An 18,818-nucleotide genomic window follows, 5' to 3' on the forward strand; every position below is an offset into this window, starting at 1 on the left:
CAAAAACACAAGTAAAAAGTTTGAAAAATTGCCAGAATACGACACAGACACGAAGTGCACAAATGCCATAAACAGACTGAGCGCAGGTATCGAAATGGCATCGGTTGACTCGCTTGATGTCAGCTGATGTGTGCGTCACCACTAAAACCCCCTTAGGAGCAAGGCAAGCACCAAAAATAATAAACATGACTATAATTGAAAAGCCCTGTATTAGCGAAGCACTCTAAAACAAAGGACCTTAAAGCATGGTATGCCTGTATGTGTGTGTGTATATATATATATATATATAGATAAAAATATATAGAGCCTATACATATAGAGTGCAGAGTAGTCTAAAGAACTATCTATTGAATCCATAGTAAAATTACAAGAAAGTACCTGTAAAAAACATGAAATTAGTAATGTGAAGTTATTTACTATTGCAATTACGATGATTTTTGCATTTTCTTCATCACCAAAGGAGTCAGGCACCAAAACCAAAAACCTCTGTTTCGAACACAAGATATACTCATTGCAGGGTAGATTACTACGATAATGGAGAGAATAAAAGCAGGAAAAGAGTACGGGAGCTGACCCTACAGAGGCAGAAGAAATATAATAATAATAACTATAATAATAACAACTGGAGAAATAGAAAGTGAAAAAACTAAGAAAATAATATTCGAAGAAAGAAAGAAAAGCAATAAGAAGAAAGATGAGATGGAATTCAAATAAATTGGTGGGTCGAGGTGGTACTTACTAACGTGCCATGGTGATGTTGTTGTTGTTGTTATTTGGTTTTTAGGAGCATTAGCAACTAAGGCCATATTGCTCCGGGGATATGCGGTGGTCATTCCGTGACCTTTCCGCATCCTCCGTATTTGGTGGTCTGCCATGGTGAAGCTGGGGCCATGGAGTGCGTGTATCTCAGGGCCATGGAGTGCGTGTATCTCAGGGCCATGGAGTGCGTGCCTGCACACAACATAGTTGATTCCAAATGAGACAGATTCTCACTAAATGTTGGCGTGTATATGGGGAGGTGACGCGACCTCATGTGTAGGAAAGTGGAAGTAATAGAACGTAGAATTATGATTAGGTGAGAATGGATCAAATGCATGTAGCATGCATCCCAGGAAAGCATAGAGAATTGACTGTAAAGTAGCTGTTGTTGTTGTTATTTAGTTTTTAGGAGCATTAACAACTTAGGCCATATTGCTCCAGGGATATGCGTGATCATTCCCTGACCTTTCCGCATCCTCCGTATTTGGTGGTCACAGGCTCAAACCCCAGTCTAATCAAGAAACGTGTGCTACGCATTGCTGCTCCTGCCCACCTGGCTATGGAGGCACCCTGTAAAGTAGCGTGATATAGATGCTGAACTTATTATAAGGCAAAAATAGAGAATACAGCATTCTACTATATTCTCTGTTTTCGCCTTACAATAAGTTCAGGTTCTATATCACGCTACTTTACAATTCTACTTGTTGTTTGTTTGTTATTTGGAGCGTTAGCAACTAAGGCCATATTGCTCCGGGGATATGCGGTGGTCATTCCCTGACCTTTCCGCATCCTCCGTATTTGGTGGTCACAGGCTCGAACCCCGGTCTAATCAAGAAGCATGTGCTACACACTGCTGCTCCTTCCCACCTGGCTACGGAGACGCCTACAATTCTACTATATTCTCTATTTCAGCCTTACAATAAGTTCAGCATCTATATCACACTACTTTACATTCAATTTTCAATGCTTTCCTGGGATGCATGCTACATTCGTTTAATCCATTCTCACCCAAACATAATTCTAGGTTCCATTACTTCCACTTTCCTACACATGAAGTCGCTTCACCTCTACATATACACGCGAACAATTAGCAGGAATCTCTCTCATTTGGAATCTCCTAAGCTACATGCGAGCACTCACTCCATGGCCCTCTCCCCAGTTCAGCATGGCACGTTAGTAAGTACCACCTCGACCCATTAATTTATTTAAATTCCATCTCATTCTTTTTTCTCATTGCTTTTTTTTCTTTCTTCGAATATTATTTTCTTAGTTTTTTCACTTTTACGGCAGTTGTTATTATTATTAGTATTTCTTCCACCTCTGTAGGGTCAACCGTGAAATATACATCAGCTCTCATACTCTTTTCCCGCTTTTATTCTCTCTCTCTCTGTTACCACAGTAATCTACGCTGCACCGAGTATATTAGCATTAGCATTAGTAGAGGCATTTGATGCAAGAAAGCAAGCTTATGCAGCATCAGCCAAAAAAATAAAAAAAATAATAAAAAAATAAAATAAATAAATAAAAAATAACCACTTCCACTTCACCCCTCTGTTCGTTCGAAATACCTGTCCAGCTGAGCCTTAAACTTATTTAGGCTATCAACTTCCACGACAAGGGATGGAAGTCTGTTCCACCAACCAACCACTCGCTGGCTAAAGGCAAATTTCCTCACGTCTATCCTACATCTGTCTTTCCTCAATTTGAATTTATGCCCTCTCAGGTGATTATTCTGAGCAAGAGGAAGAATCTCATCAGCATTGAGCATGCTCAAACCATTCAAGGCTTTATACACCTCTATCAGATCACCTCGCCGGTGCCTAGTCTCCAGACACTGTAATTTGCAAAACTTAAGCCTTTCTTCGTAAGAGCACCCCTTTGTTCCATTCACCAATCTTGTTGCCCTTCTCTGTACTCGTTCCAGCATCTCTACTTCCTTCTTGAAATGAGGCCTCCAGACCTGTATACAGTACTCTAGGTGTGGCCTGACCATTGTCTTATACAAGGGAATAATCACCTCCTTATCCCTGCTAGAAAAATTCCTATATATCATCGACAATACACCATGAGCTACTCTTGCAGCCCATCTGCACTGCTCAGAAAACTTCATATCTGCCTGCACAACCACCCCCAGGTCCCTTTCATTCTCTACCACTGTCAGTGTAGTACCGCAGAGTTGATACGTTGCTCTGGAGTTGCTGTTTCCCATATGTAGTACTTTACATTTGTCAATGTTAAACACAAGATATTTGTCAATGTCTTGTGTTCGAAACAGAGGCCCTTGCTTATTAGTTGCATTTCCCTTGGTTTTGGTGGCTGACTCCTGAAGAAAACGCCAAAATCATCGTAACTGCAACAATAAGTAACTTTACATTACTAATTTCATGTTTTTTACATGTACTTTCTTGTAATTTTACTATGTATTCAACAGCTAGTTATTTAGGCTATTCTGCACCCTATTCCTATAGGCTCTATATGTTTTTATTTATATTCCTTATAGTTGCTAGTTTCTTCTACTATTAATATTGTAATCTAGAACTATAATCCCTTATACTTTTCATACTCTTTTACAGCTTTCATACTTTTTACCCCTTCTCTTAAAAACATTATATATATATATATAGTGTTATTACTGCATTGGGATATAAGTTTAGTGTTATATTTTTAATTGTATTGAAAGTGAATCGTAATCATGCCTCAGACCAGAACAGCAAAGTAAGAGGCTCAAGGTAGTGGGAATGCTGTGGCTCAGGGGAGAACTGAGGGGGGGGGGGTTGTCCTCTGAATCACAGCCTTTTGAAATGTACTGCTTGTCTGATGTTTGTGGAACTATCAGGAATGGGACATGATATTGCTAACGGGAATGTCTTTGTGGGTGCTCGATGTAAGGAGTATGAGGAAATTAGGTGCCATCTCAGCATTGTTATAGGCCTTTATGAGAGCTTGAAGAACAGGGTAGATGCCCTCGAAGGATTCAAACTGAGTGGTCCAGCAAGCGTCTCAGCTGCACACATCAACACCAGAGCTTGCACTTGAACATCAACATGAGGCAACACAGTGGCAATCCTAAAGGCAGAATGCACTGGACCCACAGGAACTAGTTGTTTTTGGTGACTCTAAAATGGATAGGTGGAACAGAACTAGGGTGTCTGCTTGGGACAAAAGTTGATCATGTTGTAAAGCAGAAATCTTTTAAGTGCACAAAATGTGATATTGTTGTACATGTAGGCACCAATGATATAAAGAGTAGGAGAATGGCAGAATTACTTAACAAGTACAGGTTAATGTTCAAAAAAACCGCAAGTTAGAGTTGAATTTAAAAGTGTCTACAATTCTGCCCAGACACAATAGGAGGGAGTATATGATGAGAGCCTTGTCAATCAATTTGGTCCTGGAGAGACTGCAAGGCTCACGGGATAGAATTTTTCTCAGCCTAGTCTGTGCTTGTTAACAGGAGAGACTGCTCCTACAGGAATGGGATACACTTAAATAATAAAGGGTGCATGAATATTTGCTGATGCTGTGTTAGGTGGGTTGGAAAACTGTTAGCTTGGGGGAATACAATGACTAATAGATTAACAGTAGCCGCTGGCCGGGGTGAAAGTGATTCTTGCACTGCTTGTATTGGAATGAGCAGCAGCCTGGAAAATAAGGTGCAAGGGATTTCAGAGACTGCTGGGTGTCGTTGCGGAACATGGGGTGTGTTAAGGTAGCTAAGAATAAGAACAGGTGCATGTATACTTGTGCAAACACCAATGCTAGGAGTTTAGTAAATAAATTTGATGAATTTGAGGTGTTGGTCAAAACATCAAAAGGCAGATATTTTGGGATATCAGAGACATGGATTCACACAGGTATAAAGAATGCAGAATTGGAATTTGGGGATGTGTACAGAAAGGATACACAGGATAGGAAGGGAGGAGCGGTTATGCTATTTGTTAAGAAACACAAAATCTAAGGAAGAGCAGTCAGTTGATATGGGTGGACAGTGCAGTGCTCAGTTTGGTGGCATAAGTACTAGGAAAGCAAAATTTTTTCTTACTGTTGAATACAAAATTGAGAGGAGTGTGTTATAGGCCTAATGATTCTAATGAACAACTGTACAGAAAAATAAAGTGGGCCAGTAAATCAGACTGTCTTAAAATGGGGGATTTTAATTTCTTAGATAATCACAGGAACTTGTGGGCTGGTCGCTCACACACTAGCAAGGCTTTTGTGGATTTATTGGATGACTGTTTTCTACAGCAGCATATTCCGGAGGCAACCAGAGGGAATAATGCTCTTGACCCAATTATCAGTAGTAATTCTGCATGCATTAAGAATCTGCAGATAAAGGAACCACTAGATGGCAGTGATCACAGTGTGCTGATGTGGGATTTACTCAGAGTTAACTACCATCAGGGATAAAAGGAAGCGTTTCTGCCTTCATAAAGATGACTACAGTGGTCTGAGACAGTTTTTAAATACTATACAGTGGGACCAACTGACGATGTTACTAACAGCAAATTCTAAATGGGAAGCATTCACAGAATTAATCATGGAAGCTACTCTGTTGATGATCCTGCGCAGGTAACTAATAAACTGAATGAGTATTTTGCATCAACATTTACACGAGGAGTTATTCGGGAAGGGGAATGCCACAGGTGTATTAAACTCTAGCAGTGAGCTAAATGATTTTGTAATAACTCAGAGCAAAGTGGAGTAGAAATTATTGAAAATAAACATAAGAAAAGCACCTGGGGTGCATGGGATCTATCCAGTTATATTAAAGGAGGCAGCAAAGGAAGTAAACAAACCCTTAGCAATAATTATGAGAGCTTCCTTGGACTCAGCTGAGTCCATGGACTAGAGATGTGCAAATGTGATCACAATTCCCAAAGGTGGATTATGAGGTGAGTGTAAGCATTACTTTGACCCATATCATCAAATAAACACAGATCTAAATTACCCTTCTTCCCCTTAACTAGCAATTTCCCCGAACCCTTATGGTATCCTTATTGATATTGGCAAAAATCCTTGCACCACCTTTGTTCAAATGATTACAAAATACATTTCTACTACCTACAAATGTGGGCCATGCTAAAAAAAAATCCTCTCCCCAAGAGCCTAGCAGATTTCCTCAAGTCTTGAGTTAATCCACAAGGTTTTCAGCATCTAGTCCCTCCTGGCAGCATTTTCTCTGCATTGTCCCATATTTCTCCAACAGATAGTCAGGTGGTATATGCTTAATACAGTTAGTCCCCATATGAATAATAATTCTCTCTTTACATCTCTTAAAATCTGACTATCTGTTGGTAACATCATCAATTGTAGCTCCTGGCAAACACTCCGGTTATGGACCATCTATCTTTATTACAAAAAATGTTACCCACTTCCCTGACAATAGAGTCACTCAAAACTCTATTGTCAGTTTTGACTAGATCATCTTCAACCAGAGCAGTCTGCGCTTGACTATTCTTTTCTGAATCTGAAATCGAGGGTCCATCACTTCGCAGGTCAGGAGATACTTTAGTCCCTGACAAGCTCCCAGTTACATTTGTTTCTAGGGAAAGTGCTCGTTTTTTTAGTGACTTAAATTCTTCTAATAGCAAAAAATGTTTTAAATTAAGATTGGCATACTCCTTACATCTGGTGCAAAGAAAAGAATTGCCAGATGAGCTAGGTCTGTTTACTAGACTAGCCTTTGAATAGATGCCACAGGCTGTACAAAGGATGAAGTTGCAACTCACACCGGAAATGCCTGCAGGCAATTCCGTCAGTTCCAAGGTTCCAGGACTTTATATTTTAAGTGGATCTTGTAGCAACCATAAAAAGTAAAATTTGAACTTTATAACGATTCTGAAATTAAAATTTACGATATATTGCAGAACTTAAAACTGTTGACAAAAATTAAATCACTAAAGAAGTTAAATTTGAGCTACCGAACAAAAGTTACAGAATTCTCCTATATTTCATAAATAGAGCAATAAGCATAAGCAGGTGTTTTGTTTTAACACTTTTGAAAAAGGGAGTAACAATTTTTGGGAGTCTCTGTGAATGAGATAAAATTATAATAACTCTGAAGGTGAAAAATAATTACTGTGCACAAAAAAATATATATACAGGGTGATTCACAAAGACATGGCATAACTTCAAAGTTGATTTCTAAGTAAAAAAGTATGAACATGGGTCTGATTCTTTATAATTAAGGAGTTGTGCAGTGTTTATACATTTATACAGCAATGCACCACTGTATATCATACTCATAAATCATTGCCAAAATAGTTAAATAGAAATAGAAAATACCAGTGCTATTTTTCAAATCAATGAGTTCCAAAGTGACAAGTTATTAGCCAAGTTTGCTAAATAATGTGAGATACCGGCTCACTTCCCGGCATTCACATCTCACATGTGTGCAGTTCTACAAGATGTGGCTGAGCAAGAGAATATCACTGAGTTGGTACAGCATAGTCCTCATGCTAGTATGTAAAGGATATCCACACATCATGGTGTTTCCCAATCAAGAGTATGAAAAACATTGCATAAACATGGCACATACCATACTATGTGCAGCATATTCAAAGTTCTGAATAAGGGGATTCTGTTCAACAGCTGCAATTTTGTAAATGGATGAATGACAATCACCATTTGCATCATAACATCCTATTCAGTAATGAATGGCCCAATGCACCTAAAAATGTAGCCGAGTGGTCAGGAGCGCAAGTGCAGTAGCACATGCTCTTTGAGTAGACCAGGATTCAAACCTGTGACTACTAAATACAATTAACATTTGTATTGATTGATTATTGTAAACTCCACTGACCTTGTGGTCGTGCCGGCGTATAAACAAGAACTGTAAAAGAATGCAGAGAAGCTTTGTCATGTTGGAAGTACATTTTGCATCATATAGCCAAAGGTACATCTTCTAATAGTTGTGGCAGTTTGTTTTGGAAATTGTAGAAAGACTTGTCCAGTAAGATGACCCTCAAAAATAAGCAGTCCAGCTGATCATAGAGGATTCCATACCGCACATTAACTCTGAATTAGTGTTGACGATTACTCTCCACAGTGGCATGAGGGATTAATTTCTGACCAAAACAAACATGAGAATTGTTGAGGTCAGAAATTAATCCCTCATGCCACTGTGGAGAGTAATCGTCAACACTAATTCAGAGTTAATGTGCGGTATGAAATCCTCTATGATCAGCTGGACTGCTTATTTTTGAGGGTCATCTTACTGGACAAGTCTTTCTACAATTTCCAAAACAAACTGCCACAACTATTAGAAGATGTACCTTTGGCTATATGATGCAAAATGTACTTCCAACATGACAAAGCTTCTCTGCATTCTTTCTATGCAGGAGTTAGTTACCTCAATGACTAGTTTCCTGAGCAATGGATTGATTGCAGTGGCCTACAAAACTGGCAATATAGGTCACCAGATAAATCTTTTTACTTCCAACAGGGAGTTCCTACTCATTCTTCCTATGCAGTGGTTAGTCACCTTAATAACTGGTTCCTTGAGCAGTGAATTAGTTGCAGTGGTCTATAAAATTGGCACCCACATCACTGGAACTAAACCCTTTAGATTTTTACTTGTTGGGGTTGAGATGAAAGATATCGTATACCACACAAAAGTGCAAACATGAGATACATTACTTGATCACATACTGATTGCTGAAGCCTGCATAAAAAATGGCCATGATGAGCTTAGGCAATCACACACACACAAGCAGTGAAATGCACTGAAGTTGAAGGTGGAGTCTTTGAGAATCTACCCTAAGTGCATGTGCTATCTGTAAACCTAGAATGTAACTTTCCTAAATAAAAATAAATAAATCACAGTTAGTTATGTGTCTATTGTTATTTTTTTATCATAAAATAATTGCTTTATTTTAATCTAAGATAAAACAACTACAGCTCTGTAACATTCAGAATCAGATCCATGTTTATATGCACTTTTTAACTCAAATTTGCCTCAGAAATCAGCTTCTGAAATTATGCCATATCATCATGAATCACCCTACACATATGTTTTGTCCATACCTATCAGATACTAAGGGGAAATTAAATAAAAGACTGCTGTTAACAATAGAGTCATCGGGTAGTGAAAGAGTGCAATCATGCCTAATAAAGTGTTTCACTACACTGTTTTCTTGCTGAATACCAGACAAAAGGTAAGGCAAAACTTTCTTAACTCAGTATTTGTGGGAACAAAAGAAGCTATATGCTTTGTTATTCTTCATCGTGTAGAAATGATCTGAATGCTAACATTGTAACTAATGTTAAGGTGTAAACTTTCAAAAATAACCCATCATAAAGCTTTATTCAAGTTTATATTTTTACAGAGACATTTAATTTTCCCTAATGAACTTGGTTATTATATTTAACTCATTCAAAAAATACAAAATGAAAAAAATCTGAAACCATTATATAAACAGTTTATATATATAATATTTAATCATTAAGAAACAGAGATAAAATAATCTACTTGCCTATAATGCATTATTCACTCATATAACTGGCAAACTGTTTCAAGTTCAACAATTATATTTTTCTACTTTAAGTAACAACACTTCAACCTGGTCGTGTATACACTGCACGTAACTTGAAATTATGCTGTTCATGTTACAAGTAACTGAAGGAGCAATAAAAGAAAAGAAAAAGAGTAGGAGATATGTTTAGCTAGAGAAAACAGGTAGATCATTTAAGCAACAAAGTCTGGAATTTTAATTATATGTGTGACATATGGGAATTCAAAAAGAATTTCTAACCCGAAGTTCATTGTGATAAATGAATTAGCGAAGGATCATTCTCACAGGAACAAATGTTTTGTGTGAAAACCAATATATCAGTATATTAAAAAAAGTCAGCATGTTTAAATGTTTATATGCTTTGAAAGAAATGAATAACATTTTGATTCTGAATTTTTTTCCCAGCTGTTCAATAAAGATCAATTTCCTCTGGGCCTCTATAAGAGGTTTGCAAATTAATAAGAGGACAAGGTAGGATAAATGTTTATATAATTCTGTCAGCATTATCCAAAGACTCTGGCATCTAAAAGAAACATACAAACAAATCAATTAAATATGTCATTTAATGTTCAGGACACTGCTATTTTAGGAAAAATGTCTACTTCATCCATAAAAAGGATTTTAAATGTTATCAAATGTTACTGATGTCTCAATACTAACAGCTTTAAATCACTGTTTAATTTTGGCATTAAACAGGTGGCCACCAAATATTTTATTTAAAATTTTGAGAATATGCCTGAACAAATACAGTGGACCCCCACTTTACGACTGGTTCACTGTACGATCAAATCACTTTACGATAGACTCTCCTTAATAAAATACCTTTCACTATATGATACGTGGTAAGAGCCGGTCATTGTGATCACATTTGCAAACTAAATTTTAATTCTATCAAATGGCAAATTCTAATAAACGAAAATAGGAGGAATATTATCCACAGGCTATAAAAGTAAAGACATAAAGCAGGAATTTACACTTCATTATTACCTTACCAATTAACATAATTAAATGATACGTGAAAATCGGAAGAATATCAAAATAAAAATAAAAAGCAAAATAAAAATAAATTTAAGCTTATATACACAGCTTAATTAACACTGTAATATGTACATGCTAACTAACTGATAGATGTGTTCACTGACTTTTTTTTTTTTAGTTGTAAAATTAAACAGTAAAAAATATAAGCAATCAATAACGAAGGACACGGCAAATACAAATTGCAACTAACACAATACGTGCAAACGAGAGAGTGTAGATACGAAAATTAAAAAATAGGAATAAAGAGAAGATTCTGAAAATTTGTCTGAAGATTTCATGGAAGGGGAAACACAGTTCACTATAATAACGTAAAAACCCAGAGAATTCCAGCTATCAGTGTTATCACAAATGCAATAAGACTGGGTTTACTACCAGGTTATAATAGGTTGCACTCTAACAGAAAAGCCCAATAAACCAGAAACTGCAAATTATTTTTATTATTTTATGGTTATGAGAGAAATGTGCTTTAGAAAAATATCACAAAGGCATTCAAAAATTGATTCTTATAACCAAATATATGATAACGATGAAAGTGTAGTGCATTTTAATGATTTCAATTGGTTTTTCGAAATTTGTTTCTATAAAATTGCTGATTCTACTAATCATGTTAACCACACTTAATTATTTCATTACAATTCTCCCCGACCAGACCACGTGGTCCTTCCTCTCAGCCAATAACAACATTTGTAAAAGTGTCAACTATATGTTTTGTTTTTGCATCCTTTAGCTAAAGTGATTTTTTTGTTGTGTTTAATCAATATTAGTTTTAATCAATTTTTTTAATCAATATGCACAATTTCCATTATAAAAACCACCTTTTGGAGAAATAAATAGCTTGGTTATAAAGCAAAAATTTCAACTTTCGAGGTCTTCAAACGAATTACCAAAAAAAACAATGTATTAATAGGTTCACATTATCATATTTTTGCGATACGATGATGTCTCTGGAACGGATAAATTTCATAAAGCAGGGGTAGACTGTATAATGTTTCTAAAAATTTTAGATACCAACTGCCTTTGTAAATGTTACTTGTGTAAATATGTAAAAATTCTCTTTGTTGAAAATACATTCATCCTACTTTCCTTTTCTAAAAGAAAAGGAAACTAGTATGAATGTATTTAGGTAAAAAGACTTATGTTGGTAAAAGAGATAAACCACAGACAGCCAAGTTTTTGGTCTAAATAATTATAAATACCTTTTCTTAAGTTGCTTTAAGTTAAAAGGGATACAACAGTATTTTGTTCAGTAGGAAAAGTTTTAGATTGCATATATTACCAGTGTATGTTGATACACTTGTATCAACAGTTCATACACAGTGCATGTTCATATGTTGCAGACTTAATTTGGTAAAAGAGGTAAACCACAGACCAGCAAGCTTTTAGTCTAAATAAATTATAAATCCCTTTTCTTAAGTTACTTTAAGTTAAAAGGGATAGAACATTATTTTGTTCAGTAGGAAAAGTTTTAATAGATTACATAAATTACCAGTGTGTTCCAGTTATTTTAAAACGGAATTACATTAGAAAATGCAAGTAACACAAGACATATCCGATAAAGGAAGTGTCACAATTTGATTTGATAAGGAAGATACTAATGCTTGACAAACTAACAAAGGAATGCTTGTGAATATTGTTTCTGTGAAATGGATTTATTTCATTAATTGGAGAATGATGGCCACCCAGTTCTAATAAGCTCAGAAACGGTACAATCTTCAATTTGGTAAAAGAGGTAAACCACAGACCAGCAAGCTTTTAGTCTAAATAAATTATAAATCCCTTTATATCAGATGCTTTATACATCTGAAATGTAAAGCAATATAATTTTGTGTTCTGTTATCAATTATGTTTTATTCAACTAAGAGTCTTAGTCTCATTTCATAACTGTATACAGGTCTAGAGGCCTCATTTCAAGAAGGATGTAGAGCTGCTGGAACGAGTACAGAGAAGGGCAACAAGATTAGTGAATGGAACAAAGGGTTGCTCTTACGAAGAAAGGCTTAAATTTTGCAAATTACAGTGTCTGGAGACTAGGCACCGGCGAGGTGATCTGATAGAGGTGTATAAAGCCTTGAATGGTTTGAGCATGCTCAATGCCGATGGGATTCTTCCTCTTGCTCAGAATAATCACCTGAGAGGGCATAAATTCAAACTGAGGAAAGCAGATGCAGGATAGATGTGCGGAAATTTGCCTTTAGCCAGCGGTAGTTGGTTGGTGGAACAGACTTCCATCCCTTGTTGTGGAAGTTGATAGCCTAAATAAATTTAAAGCTCAGCTGGACAGGTATTTCGAACGAATGGAGGGGTGAGGTGGAAGTTTTTTTTTTTTTTTTTTTTTTTTGGCTGATGCTGCATAAGCTTGCTTTCTTGCATGATATGTCTCTACTAATGCTAAAGCTATTAAAAAAAAAAAGTTTATCATTTAATTTTATGTGTTACATTAATTTTGTTGCTGCTACTGCTTTTCAGCACAGGTGAGTAAAGCTTATATACAGATACATATCTAATATTTAAATAACATAACTACTGTAAACAGTAAAAACTACTATATTACTGTTTGCAGCAGTCAAAAAACCTACAGGTTAGGCCTCAATTTATTTTAAAAAAAATTATTTATGAATTCTATAAATACCAGTGAATTTTACATTTACTAGAGTGAAATATTTACCTGATGAGGTTGATTTCGCCAAGAATCAAACTCTTCATCCTTTCCTATATCCTTTGGGCCATTGGATACTATTAAAAGAAAATAATTAAATATATTACAGGAACTTCATAAAAACAATAAAGAGAGAAACTTACAGACCTACATATTTTAAATAAAAATTTTTATTTTTGTTTGTTGTTTTCTTAGCTGATAAAAAACGTAATTGGTATAATGTTTTTTTTATCAGCTAAGAAAACAACTACAATAAAATAGTATATTTTTAATATCATTTTAAATAGTAAAAATACCATACACTTACATGAGTGGAAAAGTTTTAACCCTAACAAGTCTACAAGTGTTAGGGTTAAAAATATGGCAAAATGTTGCAGGAAAACTTGGCATTTTTAATATATATATTTTTTTTATCCTCCAAGTAGCTCTGCTGGATTGCAAACTAGTTCTCCAAATATGATTATAACTAAAGTTAAATAATATTTAATTTAAACCTTCCAAAAATTTGGCACCTTGCACCTCCACTAAACATTCAACTTATGAATCAATATATTCTGTTTGGTGGCTAGGGAACTTTCGACTGCCACAGGTAAATGAATATTACAAACTCACAACAGAAAGTCTGCTAATTATCAAAGATTACAAATCACACCAAGCACATTGCAAAGAAGAAAGCCACAATTACCAAATTCATTTTTAAAGCCAGTACAATATCACATGGGGATAGGACAGTTTTTATAACTAAATAAATATATGCTGTTCTCTAAGGCAGCCGAATGCCAAGCAGCTCTTCAACTCGTATTGAATTGTGGCATAGGAATTAACAAACTTACATCAAATATTTGTATTGGTGCTTAAAGAAAAAATTAAAAACACTTTTTATAAATGTATTTTTGTGAATAAATAAAATTTCATTATTCTATGTTTGCATACTAAGCTATATTGACTTCACCAGAGAGATTCAAGCAGAAGTTAACAAAATATCAACTGCCTACTTTTTACGTTTCTTTTTGACTAACTTTTATTTCTATATGCAGGATATGTTATCAGTAAAAATACAGAAACAAGAAGACTGCAATTTAGAAACATGGTTAGAACATAGTTGGCATAGGAAAAATTTTAATCAATGGCACTTGATTTTCCCCCCCATCTTGTTCCCATATTTTTACTAATAATGCAGTCACGCAACCCACTAAGCAAGTATAATGCACTTACTGTTTACCTATATGTATTCTGATTTGGCAATTCTCGCTAGTTTACATTTACTGTACAAAAGCCAGCAATCACCATGTCCTGAGACATTCCAATTTAATACCAATTAGTATTAAAATTTGAAAACCATTGTTTTCAAATGGTTTCCAAGCAGGGCATTATATAAAGGAAATATAGGATAAAATAGGGAGAAGATGAAGTGGATTTTGGTATATCATTAGAAATAATAACACCAAAAGCAAAAGATGCACTGAAATGTGAACTTATGACAATGAACCTAATATTTAGGTTCATTGTCATAAATCTTTACTTATGTAAACTCTAGAAGGGTATGAATCAGATTGGTCCACTTGATATTGATGGTTCGACTGTTGATGATTCTGCTCAGGTAGCTGACAAACTGGATGAGTATTTCGGATCTACATTCATACATGAGGAGATATTCAGGGAGGGGAATGCCAGAAGTTTATCAAACCTTGGCAGGGTGCTAAATGATTTTATAATAATTGCAAAGTGGAGGAGAAATTGTTGAAGTTAAACATAAGAAAAGCACCTGGTGTGGATGGGATGAGATCTATCCAGTTATATTAAAGGAGGTGGCAAAAGAAATAAGCAAACCCTTAGCCATAATTATGAGAGCTTCTTTAGACTCAGGAGAGGTCCCCATGGACTGGAGATGTGAAAATGTGTCCCCAATTAACAAAGGGGGATCAAAGGGTGACAAGCAATTACAGACCTGTTAAGGAAATTAATGGAGTCTCTGGTTAAAGAAGTAATGCAGGACCATGTAGACAAGACTGCAGTTATAGTTCAGACCCAGTATGCATTTGTCAAGGGAAAGTCTTGTCTGACCAATTTGATTGGATACTATGATGCAATCACAAAGGAATTGGATGCAAAAAATAATTTTGATATCGTATACTTGGATTTTAGGGAAGCTTTTGATACTGCACATGGAAGACTACTGTACAAATTAGAGCAGTATGGCATTAAGAGCAAATTGCTGCTATGGATGGTTGAGTGGGATTGTTGTTGTTTGAGAGCTATTGGTGCAAGAGCAGCTTAGGCTATAATGTGCCTAGCTTAGGAGAGTTTCATATTTGAACATTTTTCACTTTGCTTGGTGTAGTTTAGAAGAAAATCAAGATTCTGCTTTATAATCATGTAGCTTCTCCTTAAATGCTATACCATTAATTTTATATGTTTTGAAAGTATCCAATTAGCTTAAGGAAAAGAAAACATTGTTAATATTTGGCCAGTCATCTAAAATTGTTTTAAGTAGAAGCTGTTTTGCACTTTCATGATTGTTTGAAATGCTCTTAAGTGTTCTCTATTAAATTTTGGACAGTTTACCATGCAGTGATGTACAGTAGGTGGAACTTGACAGTTTTGGCACTGAGGAGGATCCTCACTTCTGAGTAGATGAGAGTGAGTGATATGTATGTGCCCAATTTTTTTTTTTTTTTTTGGCTGATGCTGTATAAACTTGCTTTCTTGCATCATATGTCTCAACTAATGCTAATTTCCTCTGCAGTAATGAGCTATCAAAGTCAAGTCCCTTCCCACTCCCACCAATACCACTGTTCAATTTTCTTAAAATGTTTTAGTGAAACTTTTGTTCTGTTTGTCACTAACACCACCTTTTCAGACAATAATTCCAGAAAATTTAACGGTGAATATTATATTCATGCAAAAAAAAAAAAAAAAAAAAAGGAATTTTCAAAGATATCTAACAGACAATGCTTTTGTTGGTTGGTTTGTTTTGGGGATACCATAGTGTATCAATTACTTGGGTGCACCATATTTATATGGTTTTACATGTAATTTTTATCATGTGCATTATGTCTGTTTCAGAATAGGTTCATAAAACAATTCACATGTTATATGGGCTGAAAAACTTTGATTAACTCTACTCCCTCTGTCTTACAATAACTACAGTCAAACATGAAGTGGTTTCTATGAATTCCTTCAGCTTCCTCAAAATGAATAAAAAATTCCAAATTTACTATACTGCTAAAGAAGATCAAAGTTATTATAGTATTAGAGTAAATTTAATAACTTACTTGAATACCACTAGAATTTACTATATAAAAATTTACTATAATAAATGTGAAGAACCATAAAACAATGGTTCCCATTCTGCTGTTTCCTAAACATCTTTTGACAACATTATTAAAGGATTTAAATGTAGCTAATTTAGTAATGTTTAGTTTCTGGTAAGAGAGGAATTGTTTCCTAATTCTAGTCAAGAAATATAGTGATGTTAACTCTCATTAAATTGTCAATTACACAAATTTGGAAAAATTTATCATAAATGAAACATCCACCTCCTCCTTTATTTGGTGGCTAGAGGACTTTATACCCACATTCTTGTTACCTGCCTTCAAAAATTCTTTTTTAACATCACCTTTACATGTAATGGGGAAGCAACATCATTTTCAAATTTGCTAATTGAGAATTTTTAAAAATTTGTTCCCCAACCTTTTTTTCTGGTGGTTATTATTTTACAGTATGTTACACTTTGAAAGGTAGCTATTATTTGATAGCATGTTATACTTTGAAAGGTAGCTATTATTTGATAGCATGTTATACTTTGAAATTAACAAACCAAAGGAAAATGAATTACATCAACATTTATGTATTTAACCTGTATGGTACACAAATGTAAACAGTACAATTTTATTTTGAAAAATTAATGAACCTACTCTAACTTTCTGTAATCTAGAACAGCATCACCACCGATGTGAACTTTCATGAGACCAAGTGCTCAAGCCCTTGGTCTCATAAAACTCAAGACAACAAATAAGAAAATTTTCATATCCATAAATAATCAAACACGAGAAGTAATGAGTTACAAAGAGCAAACTACATTACGTTACATTTGTTGATAACTTAATTAGTTCCCAAAGCCATGCATATATTTATTAGAAGTGGAATGCAAGATGATACAAGGTAACAAACTTATAAAGAATTAAAACTTCCACAACCCCATATGGTTAAAAAAATCAACTACCCTGTGGCTGAAAGCAAATTTCTGCATATCTATCATGCAACATCTTACCTCAATTTAATTTATACCCCCCCCCCTATGGGCATTGTCTGAGTAAGAGTAATAACGATGCCACCAACATTTAGCTTATTCAATCCATTCAAAGTATCAAACACTTTAAATGGATCTCTTCACAGGTGCCTAGTTTCAAGATGCTGTGATTTGCAAAAATTAGAGTCTTATAATGGGGGATTTTAATTTCCCAGATACTGACTGGAATTTCTGGGCTGGTCACTCACACACTAGCAAGGTTTTGTCGATTTATTGGATGATTGTTTTCCACAGCAGTATGTTTGGGAGGCAACTAGAGGGAGTAATATTCTTGATCTGATTACCAGTAGTGATTCTTCATGCATCAAGAATCTGCAGATAAAGGAACCACTAGGTGGCAGTGATCACAGTGTGGTCCCTTTATCTGCAGATTCTTGATTCTTTATCTGCAGATTCTGAGAGAGTATATAAATTCTATATAATGGGACCAACTGATGATGTTACCAAAAGCAAATTCAAAATGGTAGGAATTCAAAGAAATAATTTTGGAAGCTACTAGACTTTTCATACCAACTAAGAAATACTGTTCCAAGTTTAGGCATAAACAGATGTCAGATGAACTAATGAGACATGTGGCAGAGAAGAAAAATACTTGGGATAAATATGAATTAATGGATAACACGAAAGCCTATGATAGATATAAGCTGGTCTGTAACCAAATCACAAAGAAGGTTAGGCAGGCAAAGGCAGATTACGAGAAATCTTTGGCAAAGAATGCAAAGAAAAACAGCAAAGAGTTCTTTACTTATGTAAACTCTAGAAGGAAGGGGATGAATTAGATTGGTCCACTGGATATTGATGGTTCAACTGTTGATAGTAATAGTAGTGGCATGTGATGAAAGAAAGCAAGCGTATGAGCTTATGCAGCATCAGCCAAAAAAAAAAAAAAAAAAAAAAAATTACAAAACAATCCCCTCTAAATATTTGTCCAGTTCCTCCTTAAATTTAATTAACCTATCAACTTCCACAACGACAGATGGAAGTTTGTTCCAGCAATTAACCACCCGCTGGCTAAAGGCAAATTTCCGCACATCTATTCTACATCGATTTCAATTTATGGCCCCTTAGTTCGTAATCTGAACAAGTGGAAGAATCCCATCAGAATTCAGCGTGCTCAACCCATTCAAGCCCATATACACCTCAATCAGATCACCTTGCAGGTGCCTAGTCTCCAGCTGCTGCAATTTGCAGAACTTAAGCCTCTCCTGGTAAGAGGATCCCTTCATTCCCCTCACCAATCTTGTTGCCATTCTCTGTACACGTTCCGTTCAGGCAAATCCACATCCTTCCTAAAATGAGGCCTCCAGACCTGTACGCAGTACTCAAGGCGTGGCCGAACCATTGCCTTATACAGAGGGACAATCACCTCCTTTTCCCTGCTTACAAAATTTTTGCATATCATTGACAACACCCCATGACCTGCCCTGGCAGCCTGTCTGCTCAGAAAACTTCATATCTCAGAAAAAAAACATTGCTCAGAAAACTTCATATCTGACTGCACAATTACTCCCAGGTCTTTTTCATTTTCTACCACCTTAAG

At 35.5% G+C, this 18,818-nt stretch overlaps 1 protein-coding gene across 1 annotated transcript in view; it reads right to left on the reverse strand.

Annotated features, from left to right (window-relative positions):
- Nucleotides 1-18,818, reverse strand: part of LOC150085469 (YTH domain-containing family protein 1-like) — a 206,400-nt gene that overhangs the window by 77,782 nt on the left and 109,800 nt on the right. Inside the window, exon 3 of the mRNA XM_090374051.1 lies at nt 12,976-13,043. Within this exon, the coding sequence (XP_090230177.1) occupies nt 12,976-13,043 (68 nt within the window). The remainder of the gene's footprint in view (nt 1-12,975; nt 13,044-18,818) is intronic.

The sequence above is a fragment of the Mastigoproctus giganteus genome, chromosome 5 (genome assembly GCF_048544385.1).
Source record: "Mastigoproctus giganteus isolate SK-2022 chromosome 5, ASM4854438v1, whole genome shotgun sequence".
Lineage (NCBI taxonomy): Eukaryota > Metazoa > Arthropoda > Arachnida > Uropygi > Thelyphonidae > Mastigoproctus > Mastigoproctus giganteus.